The following is a 19,501-nucleotide window of genomic DNA, read 5'->3' as shown; positions in this document are numbered from 1 at the left end:
TTGTAGTTGAGAAATAACAGTCCTATACATGTCTAGTATTTGCCTGTCACAAGATGAGCCACATTTACAGGCTGTGAAACAGAGGTTCTATCATAAGGTGCAGGCTCAAAATAAAAATTACTGATGACCTCTGAGTAAAAAATGTCTCCATGTGCTTGGAAGAGGTGTTGCTTGTAAAAGATAAATTAATATCTAGGCTGTCCAAAGGTCAAACGTAAAAACGTTGCTGGAACTTGACATGTCTAAATAACACTGAGCAACTTGTGTGGTGTATCTTGCAAAAGTAACACAAGAACATTTCCAGTCAAAGTGCTGTATAGTCGATGTCTTTAGACTGTACTGTGAAGAATTCTTGCTCTGATTTCCCTGACCCGAGGACTCTCCTTCACGCTGCCAACATCAATGCCATACACGGTGGTCTGGATGAATGTGTAGAAGTTGTGCAATGCTTCGTCATAGGACACAGCAAATACAAAATGTGCCTTGAAAAGCTCGTCAAAAGCTGCAACTCCCGTCTGCGTCACACAGGGAATGACCTTTTGATCTAGGACAATGTAGAAACTCTGGATGATGTTCTTTCTTTCTCCAACACACAGGAGGAATGGCTGAGTGGGGCCAGCCTTAAGAAAAGTCTCCATGCTACCTCCCACCTGAGGGAGTGAAAGAAACCAAATGATTCACATTAAACAAAATTGGTAATCGGATGTTGAGTGGCAGCATTGCTGCCTAAAATTAAGACAATATTAAAATGTTTTACTTCGGGCCCACAGTTATTTTTGTTCCAATGTGTAATTTTAGTTTTAATGGAAACAATAATGTGCCGGCGCTGCAACACCAAGCCTGTCTGGCATAGATATATCTGCTGCACAGTGGAGCCCCTTGCCCTCTTAAAACATCTGATAATCTGGATCTTTTCTCATCAAAAGAGAAAGCTACTTTAACACATTTCTAAAAATCATACCTTCATGAATTTCATTAGGTGGTGAGCAGCATCTGATGTGCTAATCTTTGAAGACTTCCTTCCTTTAGATGTTGGAGGTAACAAGTGAAGCAGCAAAAGAATGGCAGCCAACTCGCAGTCCCAAACTACAGAATAGGAATTAGGACAATCGCAATTACTGTCATTTAAAGGCCCACGGCAGTCATTTTTCAATGTTATTCAGTTTTAGATAACTGATAATTTTTCAAATAAAGCAGTTTTCCACTGTCTTCAGTATGGTATGAAAATTCATTTCAAGACACTTAAAATCTTCTGGCCACCAAGTGACGTAAATATTGAGTCATAACAATACTAACATTATGTAACTTTTTTTTTGTCAAACTTTAAATGCCATTAAAGTTTCAGGTTTACCATGTTTGTAAATTCCTTTTCATACCATACTGAAATGAACAGAAATCCAATGTGATTTATAAAATCGACAGCTGTAAAGGTGTTGTAAAGGTGCCAAAACATGTTTTGATTTAATAGTATGGTCCACTAATATATTGTGCTGTGGGAATTGTGAAAATGCTGTAAAGGCATGTGAAGTCTACCATCTCCAACTTACCACCCTCGTCAGAGTCCCCCTGTGCAGAAACGAGCAGCTCATCCAATTCTGTACTCTGAGACAGATTTTTGCAATCTTTGATGATTCTTGGCTTAAAGAATGTTGGCCACTTTGCAAGGAATTTACCAGACACTTCCTCCCCAAACAGCATTGTGAAGTCTTGGTCAATCTGAAACACAAAATGTGACAATAGAAAGAACGCATTAACGAGCAACAAACAAAGGAACCACACAGCTGTCAGTCAATCAGTTTATGCCTTACCAAGCCAGATGTATCCAGAAATCTTGGGAAAAGGTCCAGGACAGAAGAAGCTGTGGCTGGATCTTGAATCACTTTTTGCCTATGTTGAAATGTCTTCATTTTCTCTTTGACAACTTTCATGTCAGTCGAGTGCCTCATCACTGACATAGCTTCCTTGCATTCATCACCTGACAACTGTCTCGCATTTGTTGCGAAGTTGCGAAGAGTCTTGGGGCTGTCTTGAAAAGCTGACTTTAATTTCTTCATCTCTTCAGTAGAGTTGCGCTGCACAGTTTTCAATCTCCATGCCAGGTAACCAGAACCACTCTGGTGATCATAGAAATGTTCCTGTCGAATTAAGAGCAAGAGAGATATTTGTTCAGTATTGATTACCTGCTACCCTACCTACACTGTTTGTAGCAAGTGAAGAAAACTCCTGACTGGTGGGATTGTTCAGTGCTACATTTCAAAAAGCCAGATATGGCATCATGCATTAGAGGTCTATTTAAATCAATTGTTACACAATGACATATTTTTTTACATTTATTTATTTTGGGTCCATTAGGGAATAACTTGGTAAACTGCCTGAATGACAGACTGACCTGAATTAGTCTTATCATATGATTTCTTTAACCACTGCATCAGAAAAGCCAACAACAAAATACTTTCACAGACCACTGACTGTCATATCTGCAGCTGTAGGCATTTATCAAGTAAACCAGAATCAAAAAAGTCTAATTGCATAAAAACTGGGTCACAGACCCAGGACTATGACACTGACAGCATGTATGCATCATAACATCATTACTTACATAACCATTCTTTGAATCTGGGTCCTTCAAGTTTGGGAACAAGGTTGTAATCCCAAGTGCATACATAATGCGGACACTTACTGGTGGGATCCTCCTAAAAGGCAGATACAGAGAACACGAAAACTATCAATTATTTACCTCAACACAGATTCAAGTTCAATTATAAAATGTCAGCAACAAGAACAACATGTATCCAGGTGTATGATTTGAACTACCCAAACTACCTATCATCTGTAAAACATGACTGACCACATCACACACCTGACAGGTCTTTAAGAATAATGAAAATGAAGACTTCGATTATGCTCCACATGGACTATGACAATTTGATGCAGACATTTTCCTAATGTCTGTGAAGGTTCTCAGTCATCCAGGTCATCGTAGTCAAAGGAGCTTGCAAAGAAAAGCGTCTGGACTTCTTTAAGTTTACTTGAAGACGTTTCACCTCTCATCCGAGAAGCTTCTTCAGTTCTAAGGTCAAATGGTGGAGAGTCCCAGATATAAACCTAGTGGGAGTATCCCCCCACAGAGGGACAAAAGGACCCCCTGATGATCTTCTAATCGCCTGAGCCAAGGTGTGAAACTGGGTGTGGGTCCCAATCAGCCAGAGTTTCGGGTGTGTTCATTGTGAAACCTGGCCCCACCTTATCATGCGAATTCCTGAGGTCAGATGGCCCAGGATGTGAGTGGGCGTTAAGGCGTCTGGGAAGGGATCTCAAAACTGGATTATAGATGGCAGAGAGTTGGTGTCGTAAACCCCCGCCTCTGTTCAAAGATGGTCGCTCACAGTGGACATAGATGGCTTCTTTCACTCCTCTTTCAAACCATCTGTCCTCTCTGTCCAAAATGTGAACATTGGCATCCTCGAAAGAGTGTCCTTTATCCTTAAGATGCAGATGGACTGCTGAGTCTTGTCCTGTGGAGGTGGCTCTTCTGTGTTGTGCCATGCGCTTGTGAAGTGGCTGTTTGGTCTGGCTGATTGGGACCCACACCCAGTTTCACACCTTGGCTCAGGCGATTAGAAGATCATCAGGGGGTCCTTTTGTCCCTCTGTGGGGGGATACTCCCACTAGGTTTATATCTGGGACTCTCCACCATTTGACCTTAGAACTGAAGAAGCTTCTCGGATGAGAGGTGAAACGTCTTCAAGTAAACTTAAAGAAGTCCAGACACATTTTCCTAATGTTTTGCTGTTGTCAACCATCCCTGTTAAGAAGCACTATATTCAGAAATTACAATAATGACAATGAAAAATAAGATCACTCCATAACAAATTGTGACTTTCTTTTGAAACATTATCAATACGGGGTTAGCAACTAATGAAAACGATGATTGATTTGAGTTAACAACGACTTCATGATATATAGAAGAATCTGTTTAAGTGGTGCAATAATGGTAAACAACTAAGATTATAGACATAAAAAAAAAAACACAAAGATTTTTCTTAATGTTTACATCACTTACCCATGACTCTCTACCATGTCTGCCACAAGGATGTTCACCATCTTTCTTCTTGTAGTATCAGAGAGGCAGTTTGTTTTCTCATATTCCTTAAATACTTGATCACCATCTGGCTTTGAATACAAGGCTGCTCTGACGATCTGAAATAACAATTGCAAGAAATTCATAGAAAGCACCTACCAGGAAGGTATAAAAATTATCAGCATCAACTGCTATAGCCTTTGCATTAATCACTACATCTTATTTAATCATGAGAGGGACCATTGTTTTGTTTTTATAATTTTTTTTAAAGATATTGAGTATTGGTACAAATGAACAGGTAATTGGCAATCTTAAGTTACAACATATCATATCCTGAAGATTACTTACATTTCTTGCAGTGTTGCTGTCAGGAGGTCCTTCAATTAGCTGTCTTTTCTGAGCTTTGGTAGATTCGAGTATTATTGTTGTGTCTGAACCTGATGAAGATCCTCCTGATGCAGGTGACGGTAACAACTCTAATGAAGATGGAGCCTCTGAAGAAGACCCTGCAACACTATTGTCTAACAATACAGACAGCCTCATAGATTTAAACATGATTACACCAACTATAAATTAGTAAATTTAACAACACATTTTTAAATGAAACATACGGCTTAAACTTCTTACCACTGCATTCTTCAGTGAAGACACTGAAAGACACCTGAGATGACTTCAAAAGTTCATCAAATATGTCCGAATCCACTTCCACTCCTGCAGAATCCATCAGGACCAAATTGGTAGAACCTGGCAAACTGAATTTCACCAGCACTAAAAAAGAAACAATCAATAAAATTCTATATGAATTTACAATTCATAAATCTGTAAATCACAGTTTTACTTTGATAATATTTTTATAAATTCTTTATTCATTCGATTACTAAAAGAATTATTCATTTAAATTAGCAGTCAATGTAGTGAAGTAAACTTACAGTATTTGCCCTTGGACTGCAGTGAAGGCTTTGAGTAAAGTACAAGTAAATCGAAACAATACTTACATGAATAGTATATGAATAAATTTACTTAGTTAATTTTAATCACTACACTCAAATTACCTCCTTGCAAAAATTCGGAGTAATTGTAGGCATCGTCTGTCTTTGGTACCCTGACCCATTTGCTCACTCCCTTAAACTCGACAGGAACCAGCATATCACCACCTTCCAAGAGTAGAACAAAACTGCATAACTGCACTGCAATACAGTACTCTCTTGATTATCGCGGGGGTTAGTAGAAACCATATTTCTATTTTATTATTTTTATATACTTTAAGCCATAAAAACTCTCCCTGCACTCTAACAAACCCTAATATAAACCTATTATTCATTTTTAGGTGGGAAAATGCTTATTTTACCATGAAAAAAAAACAATCTAAAAAAAGAAAAATGCCTACTTGTCACAGAAATGCATAACATATGAAATTACCATAATTAACAAGATGTAGGGGGCATACTAATCTTTCCATCTATATGTACTCTCAGGGTAGCCTTAAGCATCCTAGTTCACCTAAGCCAGGGTCTCAAACTTCAATGAGCTATGGGCCACTGCTGGCACTGTCATCTCATTGGAGGGTCACTTTAGTGTTCAAGTAGTACAAAGAAAATACAAAGAAACCACCCACAAATATTTCCCAAAATGTAGTGCCTTGTTAGTTTTTAAAATTTCAAATATTGTATAACAAGGCAAAACCGCAAACTTGAACGCATTTTTTCTCACTCCAAACTAGGGTTGCCAACCGTCCCTTAAAAAACGGAATCGTCCCGTATTTAGAAACAAAAGTACACGTCCCGTATTGAGCTAATAAGGGACGCACTTTGTCCCGTAATACAGTGAGAATCAAAAGTAGTCTATAAATGTTTATGGAATTAACGCTTTGTTTGAAAACAATTCCCAGCCCCTCTCCTGCTTTGTGACCAATGAGCTGACAGCACACTTATGACAATTCGAGTATGACAATTCAGATTACCGCTTATTTCATTGGTCGAGGAAAGGTCGCTTGCGGAGAAAATACCGGAAGACAACAGATGACCACAACAAGAAGCATGGCCAACAGGGAAACAAACGCCGACACTGCGGTGCAAGTCTCGGATGACAGTACACCTAAAGCTGGGCAAACACTGTGCGATTTTTTTCAGTCACGTTATTCAGCTCCTGCTCAAACTGCACGATTGACTCGCAGGGGTTAGAAGTTGGTAGGTCACGATGCAGGGTCTCACACTATACCGCCCGATGCTCTGAGTGCTCACACTGTGCCGGCGCACTTTTTCCACAGGCATGCTTCTAATGGTGGGCACATGAAGAACATGAGGGGCGTGAAAGCTCGGGGAACCCTTAACCAATTTTTTGTCCACCAGGCCACGGCAGAAGCAGATATGGTATGTAAACACTGGTTTGTTTTTTTTAAACCCTCTGGTTAAGGTTAATATGGGCATGTGCAGTGAATATCAGCGCTATGTGGCCAGAAGTGTGATAATATAATTTATTTTGTGTAATAAACAACTGCAAGGATAGATGATTACAACAAATAGATGACTAATACATAAAAGTAATACATAGATGAATAATTATGATGAGTTAAGATGCGTAATCATGGGAACAAGTGGGTTTACAAACAGGAGCAGCTGATTAGCATTAGAAAAGCTGAAATAATACCTCAACTGAAGCCAACTGTACTAAATGCACTATATGTGCACTGTTACAAGAATATTTTTCGTTCTATTGCTTTCTATTAATTTATATAATTTTAAGTTAAGCAGGACAGAGTTCTTTTAAAGAAAGATTTACTTATATTCTCAAAAGTTAAGCATGACAGGCTTCTGTTTAAGAAAGAGACCTGTTTTACTGTGTTAATGTTGTCATTTTGAGCTAAAAATAAATGGCTAAATGATCATTTGTTTCCCATATGGTCATGTCACAAAGAATATGCATCTGCTTAAATCAAATTCAAGTCAAATGGTTAAAAAATAATTTCACACACAAAAAAAAGAGCTACCACACTGGGAAGGGTGAAGACAACTGGGTTGCCCGGCCCTGGCCACGAGGTGTCCCTTATTTATTTTTCAGGGAGTTGGCAACCCTACTCCAAACTAACCGAAGCCCAGCTCCGCGGCTCTGAACCATGGTAAAAAAAAACAAAAAAAAAACTTCTGGCTAATACGCCGGGCTCGTGGCCGCTAACTAGCTTTACTGTCAGCGAACACAGTGTACACTCGAGTATAAACAGCTTACTTACAACTGGGCTCGTCAGCCAGTCTTTTTGGCTGCAGTGGTTCATATATCTACATGCTTTCATCTTCCGTTTCTCGCGGGTAGCAACTCATACTTTCTCCCTCCCTCGCACTCAAACACACACATCAGGAGGGGGAGTCCCACACGTTCTTACTGCAGCACGGACTACGCTGCCCACGAGGGCCTGTAATACTCTGCTCACATTACATTCTAATTAAATCATTTTTCGGCTAATAACAAAAAAAAAACAGTCACTTCAAGGGCCAAATTGCATTAAATTTTTTCACAGGCTGCAAGTAGGAGTGACATGGGCTGCGGGTTTGAGACCCCTGAACTAAGGATTTAGCAAGTTTAATTTGAAAATAAATAAAAGGCGTTTAGTAAAAAACTGTGACATACATTAACAAGTAATATTCGTTACAGTCTGCCAACAGCCAGATTATGCTAAATGAATGTGAGGAAAGTAACTGGTACTTTGCAGTTTTAGCTAGCAGTAGCCCAGCTTAACAAAAAACAGTTAAAATTCAAATATGACACTTAAAGATGATGTATTTTGATACAAATACTATTATTTTTACTAGTTATCATGTTACTTGTTCTAATATCAATCTAAAACTTAATATTTGACCGAATAAAACTTATCGCAGCAGCAAGAAAAAATGGCGACCGAAGATTCTGAAATGCGAAGCTCCACAGGAAATGAAGGTGTGGTCTAATTTAACACCCACAGTGTTAAAATGCAGTAACGACTAAAATCCACACTTACACTTTTCAGGAATCAACTCCCGATGTGTTATTTTCACTCGATTAAGTGTTGAACTAACTCGGAACTCTGTTGAAATCTACTAACACTGAAAAATCAACACTGGCATTTTTGCTGTACTGTGACACACAGAAAACAACAAAAACAAAAAACGTATGCACTGTCGTTATGCTCAGAGGAACTTTTCAACATGGTCCTGTTTGGTTGCCAAAATGAATCTAGAACTTGAAATAAAGTGCTTCATTATGATTGCCCACTCCACAGAGCTGAATTGACAGCTTCATTTTTTTCAGATCCTGGTTTAGCAGATCGCTGCCATCTACTGGCTGGCTGGAGTTTTTATTGTGTTTTCCAGTATCTGCTGCACCACCAAGTTCAGTATTTAGTAACCCGTGTTGGGTTTGATGGAGCTGGAGCTCTGTGTGTTCAGTCTGAAGGTTTCAGGTAAACCTGCCTGTAGCTCCAGGCCGGCTGCACAGTTTGTGACAAACATCAGAGCTCCTTCTGTTCACATCAGGCTGCTCTCGTCCTTCCTTCTACTCCCACATTTATACTGTGAGCAGCTCTGACTGACAACATGCTGTCACACTGAAAACTTCACATCTGCTTCTTCCTCCTCAACAATTCATCTTTACAGTCTGATCTGCAGCTTCAAGGACCTCTCTGCTCCTGACTCTGTGCTGCTTTCATTAATGTTTAGACCTTCTTCATCAAATGTTATGTTAATTTCTGATGCTAGGGTTCAGTTTTCTATGGTGCTGATCATAGGGTGTGCACTGGTTAAATGCTAGTATGGCCCTCAAGCAAATGACAAGGCCAGGTGATGATCTTCCAGTTCTTTAATTGGAAGATTTTGCAGAACACTTACGTAGGTGGGTTTGGCTGTGGTTGTTCTTGAAAACAGAACACAAACTACAATCCAATGTAAACCACAATAATCACATTATTCATATTTCTGCATCTGTTTCTCAGAATATAAATCCACACTTGACTCTGTTGTCAGCTTAATTTTTTGTTGTGATCATGTGGTGACCTCCATGTATTATTATTAGTAGTAGTAGTAGTAGTAGTATTTATTTATTTATTTTATTATTTTCTATTTATTTGCATATAGTACTTGTGCAACATTCATTTGGTTTAAGTAAAATTCATATAAATATTTACTTCATGAATATCAAGTGAAAGACATTTATACATTACTTACTTTATACATACTTTATACATTTTAGATGTATTGTTTGTTGAAGGTAAGAAGAAACTGCTGAAACCATTTTGAGTTCGTTTTTGGTTTACACATGATCTGTACTGATCTGATGCAATATGTGATAAAGCTGAATCATCCCGGTGTCTGTAGTGCTCAGTGTTTATCTCATGAAGCAACCAATGAATGTGCAGCAATGAACATTAGGAACTGATTGGACTGGACTGTCTGGTTTTTCAGCGACATGTTAATCCTTGTCGAGTTCCTGTTTCCTGCTCGGCTCCAGCGACTCCTTTCACTTTGACAGCGGCAGTTTGTGTCGGAGTCCGGGGGCTTTATCTGTGGTAAGTCTTTTTATTTATTTTTGTTTGTCTTGTTTTTGAGTCAGAGAACGAACAAACAAGAACCTTATAACAAAAAGCAGGTTAACTTCATAATAAATATCATAATCTAACTCCAACCCTGCTGACTCTGATTCAGTGAAAGGACTAGATGTTACAATCTCTGATAATGCATAGCTTTAAATGGAGAAAATCTTTAGGGATGACTGTTACAAGGAAAGGTAGCCCAGAAACTTTACCAGCGGGACACATCGTTGTGTGCCACGACTTCACAGGGTGTTTCGATCTTTTACCCAAGACCAGCCCATTTCTTTCCTTCCTTGGTTAGGTTTTGGTATTAGCCAATAAAATCTCAAATATACAGGACCAATTTAATAATGGAACATTGTATTTGATGCTTCTTTAGAAAGAAACAAGTGTAAACCAATTCTTTTGTATGCTATTGTTTAGTTGTGTATGAACTGAACAGTGTTCCTGGTGAGTATTTAAAGGATCACCACCAACTTTGCCAGAGTCTTTGCACTTTTCTTTAATATATTTGGCAAATAGAGACAACCACAGAGCTGACTACAGCAGCATGTTTGTTTTTTCTTTCGAACTCAGAAGCCCAGCTGTCTGAAATGGCTGAAGATGAAGCACGTTTGCTAAAATTATGAAACATAATTCATGGATTAAACTGAGTAGTCACCTGCCTGTGTTGAACTGTGACAATCATCAGTGAGCTTTTCAGCTGTTTGGGGCAGGGTCAGTTTCCTCCCCTGACTTTGAAAAGATTCTGGTTTTTGACCCGGTTGACTTTTAGGCTGTAAGGTTTTATTTCTACACTGTTAATGAAAGCTAGAGAGCTTGTTCTGCTTTCAAAGGAAAATGTTGTAGCAGCTCAAGGGGTGAGAGAAGTATCCCAACGACTCACTGTTCACACAAATATAAATGTGCAGACTTACAGTATTTATAACACTTATTCCGGTAACGTTGTTCATTTTTAATGTGACTGTAGCTGTTTTTCTGGTATGAGACTGCTCTGCCAGTTAATGAGCTCTGGTAAGCACTGGTTGAATTCCTTACAACATGGTGTATCAGCTTTAATTAGTTGTGGAAATATAATAGTCAGACAGTACAATTTCAGGAATTTGACTCTAGTCAGTCACTCGAACCACAGAGCAACAACTGTTTAGTACACTATCATTAAGTACATTAAGTGGAATGTATTTATTCCTCCACTGATAAGAATCAAGTTCATCCAGCAGACTGCCACTCCTTCATTTATGTTCAGGACAGGACTAGTAATCTGGCAAACCAGGCATTTACCTGATGGGTCAATGTAATCTTTTCATAATTGAAATAATCATACAGGCTACAGTTGGCTTAAGGGGTGAGTGACAATCAGCCCTACAAGTACTGGCATCAACCCACTGGTTCATGTTTATTACTCCCCTGCTGTCCCCATGTTCTTGTGCACCTTGTTGGAAGAACTGGTTGGTATATATGGACACAAAAGCAAAAACAGAATGGAGCTGAAAAAAGTAAATAAATACAATTAAATGTTCAAGTTAACTGACGCTTAAGCAGCTGCACCATCAATATTAATTCGAACAACAGCACTGAAACATTCAGAGCATGTGTGCCACAGAAGAGCTGTGTGTGGTGTGCTGGGCAGGAAAAGGCAGCTGGAAGCCTGTACAAACAAAACGTGCAGAGAAACACCGTAAACAAACATACACTGTTTCACAGCATCTGTGGGCGTGGGGTCTTTTTGTGTCAGAGCAATAAAAAAGGAAAGAAAAAAATTCATTTTTGGGAAATGGCTTAAATATAAATGGGATCAACACTGAAACAACTCCATTGGGACTGAACCTATTCTACAGAGTGGAGGAACTCACTGATCAACAGTACAGGATCTGCAGTCTGGAGATGTTGCTCAGAGGGACGAAGAAACGCATGAAGAAACGCACCACAAAGAAGCTCTGAACGTGAAATCCTTGAAGAGATTTTCTCTTTTCTTTGTTTGCACTTGAAAGTTTTTCAAAAAGCAGCACTCTTTTCCAGTGGTCACTGAAATATTTCTTTGAAGTAAGATTTCTTTAATGTTAAAGGATCAGAAACATTAACATTTAGAATAAAACACATGATGTTATATTAGTCTGCTGGGCTGCTTCCTGTGAGATGCAGAGAGTAACAGGAAGCTTGTTTTGCTTGTTGATTTTCAGAGTAATGAGTGATGGCTCTTCAGGAGATCAGTGTGATCTTCACACACAGACCCTCGGCCTTCTCTGCTGCTGTGCTGCTTCTAACACTCGTCCTCTGCAGAGGTGAGCATACAGATGTTTAGCAGAGTCACACTTTATACAAATGATTAAGCTCAGAATCTGAACCATGAAAAACTCAAAGAATATGAATTAAAAACAAACCACTGCGTAACAGACCCAGGACCCTGACACCTTTAGGATTGTAGGTCTGTGTAGTAACCTGTGGTTATTTTTAAATCTCATTCTTTTTGCCTGAAATTAGATTTTCAAAAAAACAAACAAACCATAAAACACACCAATGAAAATATGTTAAACATTTTTACAAATTACAATCAGGATGAGAAATGAGGCAAAAACAAAAAAGGAAAAGAAAAGCACAAACAGTAACAAGGATTAAAAACAGCATTAGACAAATATCGGAGTCAATGTTTAAGAAGAGTGAGCCAGTTTAAACGGATGGGTTATAAGTTCTGACTCAAACGAGGGAAGCGAGTCAGTATTCTTGATATCAGGAGGAAAATAATTCCAGAGCTGAGGAGCAGAGCAACTGAAAGCTCTGTTACCAAGTTAAGCAGAGTTTTACTGTCAACCCAACAATATACACTGAAGTATACAGTGGGATAAAATATTGTCCTCCTGCATCGAAGGTGCAAACTGTAAAAATAAAATGAAAGATTCAAATATATGACTATACAGAAATAAGAGAAACTAGGAATAAATACAACAGTATGGTACCTTAATAGAAATAGAATAAGAAATAGAAAGAATCAGGATGAGCTTAAATACACAGAGTCAAACAGTACAATACAGCATAGTGCAAGTATTGGATATGAGAGGAGAGTTTTATGTAACGTGTTGTGTAGTCCAAGAAGTGTGTAGAGAAGAGACTCTAGTGTGGAGGAGGGCAGCATGGTGTTCAGGAGATGGACTGTTTGGGGGGAAAAGCTAATGCACAATGTCGACAACCGGCTCCTGATACTGCAGAGTCGTCTTCTGGATGAAAGGGGAGTAAACAGTTGGTGGGAGGGGGGATGCGGGTCAGCTATGATGCTAGTGCCTTTACGAATGCAGCTTGAGGTGTAAATATCCTGTAGACTGGGTAGAGAGCAGCTGTTACTGAGTACAGTAACAGCCTAGAGATGATATGATGGTAAAAGTATCCATGGAGACCAACACTGGTTCACGCAGAAGACTGTAAACATGATCATTTCTGCTTTAAGTTGGACTTTTTAACACAAGAGTCTTTGTGGCTTACACACACGTGAGGCTAATTCTTCATGGAGCTGCTGGTCCAGGTAACATCCCTGAAGGAGGCCTCAGAGTCTGAGTCGACCACAGAAATCCACAGTGTCCAACCTCAGTGACACTGTTACTGAGCAGCTTCATCAGGACATGTGAGGAAACCAACACTGAAGAGCTACAAACTGTTCCTCTGATCACAACATTTTTTTTAGTGTCTTCATGTTTTCATGTTTCAGTTTTGTAAGTTTCCACGTGGTAAAACAAAACTATGTACAGAGCCAAGAGCAGCTTAATTCACTGATATAACATTACATCAGTTTTTAAGTTAATACAAAATATTATTAAAACATATGTTTTGTTTTGTTTTGTTTTGTTTTATTTTAGAATCAAAGCCTGAGAAGACAGAAACAATTCAGCAACCTGGAAATGTTCAGACGCCGGATCAGAGTGAAGATACCAAAGAAGCAGGTAAAAATATATATAGAACAGAAACACTCCCATCCAGTTTTCTAGAAATGGATTCCTTTTAGTCTCAGACTAAAGAGAGTCCAAGACTAGGCTCGTTCTATAGAAGTGAAACTGAGTCTGTGTAGTGTTGGGTTAATGAAAGGTAATGGTAGGTAGGAAATGAAACATCAGGCTAACAATACAAACAGTTTTCATCTTAGATCTACTTTGAAAATCTGGAAAACAACAAAGTAAAATCCTCCCATAAACATGCAGCTCTTTCAGGTAAACATACTGAGGTTCTGATTCAAAATGTCAAATATCAGTTTTATCCAGTTCTGGGTTTCGGGGGCTCGAGTCTTTCCTGGTTATCATTGGGCAAAAGGCCCAATGTAAGCTGGAGGTCACCAGACTGTAAGTGGAGAAAAAATGAAATTCTCTGTGCATCAGAAACATGTAAATAAAGTCTGGTGTTCACCTCTGACAGTAATACTGGTTATTTAATGGTTAATTGCATTTCCTGTCTTTAAAATGTGCTCGTTTATATCATTAACACTAAATTGTGTTTTTACTGTTTTTGTACCTTAGGAATTTCTTTCTCGGGCAGGCTAGCAATCGTCGTGTCTGTATTCATCTGTATCTCTCTGGTCTCATGGGGATTTATGCTTTATCAGAATTGCAAAGAACATGTAAGTCTGTCAGAAAAACAGGATTTTCTTTTGAGTGTTGTAAATATAAAATAATGAAAACAAATTTTTATGGTTTGTGTCAGAATATCATTTGCTCTGTCACAGTTTAAAGCAGTTTAAAGTTTCTTAAACTTGTCGTGTTCAGTATAACTCAGTGAATCTTTGAATTGTCTTTCATTTTTAAACAGACCGCCTCAAGCAAAACCAGGAAGTTAATGAGGAAGAAGCTCTCAGCAGGTGAAACTTCTAGCTCAGACTTATGACGACAACAACAGCTGGAAGTTGCAGATCTCAGACTGTGAATCGAAACTCTTTATAACACATCATGGCAATAAACCAGATTTGAAGTCTTCAGTTTGATGCTGTTCAGTAAGTTGGCGTCGAGAACAAACAGAGGGGGAAAACACCCAACATAAAAAAGACATAGTGGTGGTAGACAAACAGAAAAAGACGGCCGTAGTGATCGATGTAGCGGTTCCGAATGACAGCAACATCAGGAAGAAGGAACATGAGAAGCTCGAGAAATACCAAGGGCTCAGAGAAGAGCTTGAGAAGCTGTTTTAATAAGAAGATGTCGAGAAGAAGCTCCCAGGCCTCTGGTAGAGGACCCGAACTTGAAGGATGCCTGCAGGGGCGAGCGTGGAATTTAGTTCAACTTTCAGTGAGGAAAAGAGTGAGGCAAATTTAAACTAATTATTGTACTGCTGCCTTTTTATAAAGATCTCTTACTGTACAATATAAAGCTCCTTGAGGCGACTGCTGTTGTGATTTGGTGCTACATAAATAAATTGAATTGAATTGAATTGAATTAATGTCTGTGGAAAGCTCTGCCCGGTGTTTAAAGCTGGAACTACTCCTGCACCAGCACTTATGTCATCCTGTCTATCTACACTCACATTTATGAACTTTCAGAGGTCAGAATCACTGCTGGTCACAACTGATGATCCAAAACTGAGCTACATGTTAGTTTATATTGCTTGTTGTGCACTACAGTGTTACAGTGTTGCTGCCTGTCATGTATTTGTTTTATTCACTATTTTAAGACTGTGCATTTTTTAATATACCTGTATGTTTGCTTTTTATCTTCGAATTATTATGTTTTTGGTTTCCATGCTTAGTGTGTGTGTTTTTTCTTCTTTCTTTCTTTAACCCAGTTAAAAAAAAGTCAGTTCTTCAACGTCATAAACAAAAGCACGAAGTGTTGCATCACATTACAGCTGACTCTGTGCATCAAATGCATCAAAAAGTTTGAAATGACTTAAAGCAGCAAAAACGTTTTTTAAAAAGACCTGGCTCAATGAAATAAATACTAGTTTTCAGATTTTTCTCACCTCTGGTTAAACATGAAGCTCTCGTGTTCTGGAGACTTTGCTTTGGTTCATTATTGCGGCTCAAGCATCACAGCTAACAAACTCTGATATCAGAATGGAAACTCTGTTTTTCTTTATTCTCATTTTTATTGTTTGTAGGAAATCATACTTTATTATTCCAATATTAGTTTTGTTGCTCTAATTTACTACATTTACTTTTGTGACATATTACAATGCACATTACATTCAGGTTAAATTTACATCACGTGGGCTTAACTGTGAACACATTTTTGATTATTGCTTTTTAGTCCATGGGAATTATGACCACTTGCTCCCAAATTCTCATCCGGGCTAAATATGCATAAGCAAAGTCATGAAACATGTCTGTGTGTAAAGGCAGCAGAATTTGAAACACATATAAAATACATTTTATGAAAGTTTGACTTTATTTGACCCTAAAGTAGAGATTGGAGATCCAAAGTAACCTGATATTTACAGCTCTCATATATCAGTTCCTATGTGCCTGTATGTTTTACCAGAATGTTGTAGATTTTATATATCAAAGTATATCAATAAAGTATATCAATGAAGTTTGTGCCACTTGTTGAATCAGCATATGTGATCAATGCTGTCTGAAACGTAGTGATTAGGATCAGTAAGTAACCTTTGATTGTATTATGGCCAATGGTAACTAATCCAAACAAAGAGTTAAATAAACTTGGCCCCGCTGAGCTGCACCTGGGAGCTTCACCGTGAAGTACCCATCACTAACTGTTGGGTTTATCTAAGTACAAACCCTGCTGGAACGTAAGACAACCAACTGCAACAGCAAAACAAGACACAAGACAGAGCTCTTTGTGTGTTCACTCGCGAGGGAAGCCGACCAAGATCTAGCGCTGTTCCTTCCACTTGAACCCAGTCAACCTCAGCTGGACATCCCATTACGCTCCTTTTATTACAACAGTGATTACATGAATATGCATAGTTCCATTAACACGTGATGGTCTTAAGCAGGCATGTGTGTTTGTACAAAGTATACGCCTGTCTGTGTGTGTGTGTGTGTGTGTGTGTGTTTGTGTGTGTGTGTAGGTGTGTGTGTGTGTGTGAGAATATGATCCTGGGAAAACTGCTCAGCCAGGCCTAACAATGTTTTATTATGTTATATGCAAAGGGATGAAACTCCCAAGATTACCGGTGCCAGGAGCCATCATTTACATCATAAAGTAAACACACTTTGCCTGCTGAGAGTGCACCTGGGACACTTTTTTCCAGTCTCCAGGTGCCAAAACTGTGAAAAACCCTTCTTTAACAGGTATAGCAACCCACCCCTGGCAGGGAACCCGACAAAGCTGTCAGGAAGATTAATTAATTTCTCTTTGCCATATGTTTGATATCTATATTTTTCCGAAGTTTGGTCATAAAACTGTCAAAAAGGACCCAATTAAAATGATTGATGTGCTCTGACAGTCATGGAGTAGTGCCAGAGGTTATGCAACACAAGTGTGGGAGATTGAAGAAGAACAAAGTGCAAAATTGACATTTGATTGGGGAAAAGTATTGGCAAACATATTATATCGATATTTGGGGTTGATGTTGACGTTTGTAGAGTTGAGAAAATACTTATTAGTTTAAATTTAATGCAGATCAGGGAAAAATCAAGTAATGGAAAATACCCCACATCAGGAGTAGGGGTCACTGACCCTATATAAAGAGGAGGGTCGAGATGCTCTGGCCTTGCTGAAGGTAAGAAGAAACTGCTGAAACCATTTTGAGCTCCTCTTTGGTTTACACATGATCTGTACTGATCTGATGCAGTATGTGATCAAATAAAACCATCCCTGTGTTCATCATGCTCAGTGTTTATCTGATGCATCATAGTTAGAAACTGTTCCAACTGGAGTGTCTGGTTCTCATTGACACGTTTATTGTCATCTAATTTCCTGTTTTCTAATCAACTCCAACATAACTCGTTTCACTTTGACAGCGACAGTTTGGATCACTGTGTCGGAGCATGGAGTCTTCATCTGTTGTAAGTTTTCTTTTATTTGTTAGTTTATTTTCTTTTTGGGGTTGTTTTTGGATCAAAGAACAAACAACAAGAACCTTATAACAAAATTTTCTGGTAAAAAAAAAACAAAGGGATATCTTTTCTACATGATACTGGATAAATAAGGAATAAAGTCAGACTGTTGTTTCTCTGTCAAACCGTGAGCACATACAAGATGACAAATGTGTCTTAGTCATTAAAAGTTCCCACAAAGCTCCAAATGTAGCAGCAAAGTGTGAGAGAAGCTGTATTTATGTTTATAAAGAACAGTTCTTGGAATCGTGCAGAGATCTGCACTTACAGCAGGACTTTGTCTCATTGAGGTTACTTAAAATAAACTCTGAGCTTTCAGTGTTAGTCATGTGCTTAAGTTACACTGCTACGGAGCAGGTTCATTTCAAAATAATAACCTAACCCCAACACTGCTGACTAATCTCAGTTAAAGATGATCATTTAAATAATTTTTAGTAAAATAATAGTAACCTAATTATTTTGGATGTGAGTGTTTAGTTCTGGATGAGCTGATCGATGTTCCTGTTGAGTGTTTGATGGGTCACCTCCAGCCTTGACAGACTCTTTATGCTTATCTTTAATGTATTTGTCAAATAGAGATAAAACACAGAGCTGACTGCAGCAGCAGGTTTCTCAGACTTTCTTTCTGTAGTGACAGCTACGTACCCACATCCTGATCACTCTGCTGTTTACAGAGCAGGCTGGAAGTCAAGCTCACACAAATTATTTCTCTTATGAAAATTATTCCTTGATACAGACTCAGGAGCTCAGCTGTTACATGTCATCCATACATACATCCATTTTGACACCTTTCTGTCAAAAATCTGCACACAAAATCTGCCATAAAATCCTCAAAGAACAATTGTTTTTTCCTTTATTTTCATAAATTACTTAATCCACTTGATCCCTTTTCAAAATGATCAAACTTTAAATTATTTTCAGGAATTTTCTCTTTCTCTCTTAGCCATTGGGGGTTGAGGGGGTAGGAGGAGGAGTCGGCCGTCTGATTGGGTTCTGGGATGCGCCCCCTCTGGGTGCGGTCTGCTTGTCTCCACCCCAGGGGAAAGGGAAAGGGTAATATCTTGTGGGTGAATGAAGACTAGGTGCAGTTTCCCCCTCTGGGAGTGAGGGTACCTGGACCTGTCTATTTGTGTCTGTGCACGCTGGGCGAGTGACGAGTATTTTTATGTGTGCGTGAGGGTGGGGATGCACGTTTGTGTCTGCGTGCGCCTGTTTGTCTGTGTCTGTATGTCAGGTCGGGTCTAAGACTCCACCTCTCTGGGAACATCTCAGGCCCTCCAAGGTATCGAGGTCCATCTCCCCTCACCCTACTCCCTGCCGGTGGCTGGTGCCCACAGGTGTCGGGGCGTTGGTGGTTCTTGGTGTCATGCAAACCCCCTGACCACGTTACGATGGTAATCCCTCAGGGGGAAAATAGAAAACTAAACCACCCAAAAATAAAATAAAATATTGGGAATCAGATTCTAACAAAAACATGACATTTTCCTTAATTGGATAGCCCATCTCTCTCTCTCTCTCTCTCTCTCTCTCTCTAAAGATATATATATACATATATATTAGGGGTGCAACAATTCTTGTATCGATATTGAACCGTTCGATACAGTGCTTTCAGTTCGGTACGCAAATGTATCGAATAATACAAAATTTTTAATTTGTTTTATCAACTTTTCTTCTGACGATGCTGTCTGTGTTGAGAGCTCAGTGGATCTGCGTTCGACTTATCCGCCTAGACTGCACTGTCGAGCGCAGATCCACTGAGCGCAGCGCAAGCTAGTGAGACAGAAGCTAAGCTCATTGCAACATGGCAACTGCCTCAACGCTACCCGAAATTGAACTTCCCCCACCCTCATTCGGATCTGGCGTTTGGAAGTATTTTGGT

General features: G+C 39.1%; 2 protein-coding genes across 2 annotated transcripts; one reads left to right on the top strand and one right to left on the bottom strand.

Annotated features, from left to right (window-relative positions):
- Nucleotides 1–329: 329 nt before the first annotated feature.
- LOC146390226 (uncharacterized) lies at nt 330–4,194 on the bottom strand. Its single transcript, XM_084918109.1, has 6 exons — nt 4,064–4,194; nt 2,600–2,693; nt 1,809–2,135; nt 1,548–1,716; nt 962–1,086; nt 330–650 (listed from the first exon to the last, which is right to left on the bottom strand). Exons 1-6 carry the CDS (start codon nt 4,102–4,104, stop codon nt 330–332), a joined length of 1,077 nt encoding a protein of 358 aa, XP_084774235.1. The 5' UTR covers nt 4,105–4,194.
- A 5,348-nt stretch (nt 4,195–9,542) lies between these two features.
- LOC146390225 (uncharacterized) lies at nt 9,543–16,114 on the top strand. Its single transcript, XM_084923275.1, has 5 exons — nt 9,543–9,611; nt 11,816–11,917; nt 13,481–13,564; nt 14,132–14,232; nt 14,421–16,114. The coding sequence occupies exons 2-5, from the start codon at nt 11,827–11,829 to the stop codon at nt 14,493–14,495; spliced, it is 351 nt and encodes a 116-aa protein (XP_084779401.1). The 5' UTR covers nt 9,543–9,611; nt 11,816–11,826; the 3' UTR covers nt 14,496–16,114.
- The last annotated feature ends 3,387 nt before the right edge of the window (nt 16,115–19,501 follow it).

Source organism: Perissodus microlepis, chromosome 3 (genome assembly GCF_051167445.1).
Source record: "Perissodus microlepis isolate ML-2025 ecotype Zambia chromosome 3, ASM5116744v1, whole genome shotgun sequence".
In the NCBI taxonomy this organism is placed as follows: domain Eukaryota; kingdom Metazoa; phylum Chordata; class Actinopteri; order Cichliformes; family Cichlidae; genus Perissodus; species Perissodus microlepis.
The sequence above is the reverse complement of the archived record's forward strand: the minus strand, read 5'-3'. Positions and strand labels throughout refer to the sequence as shown.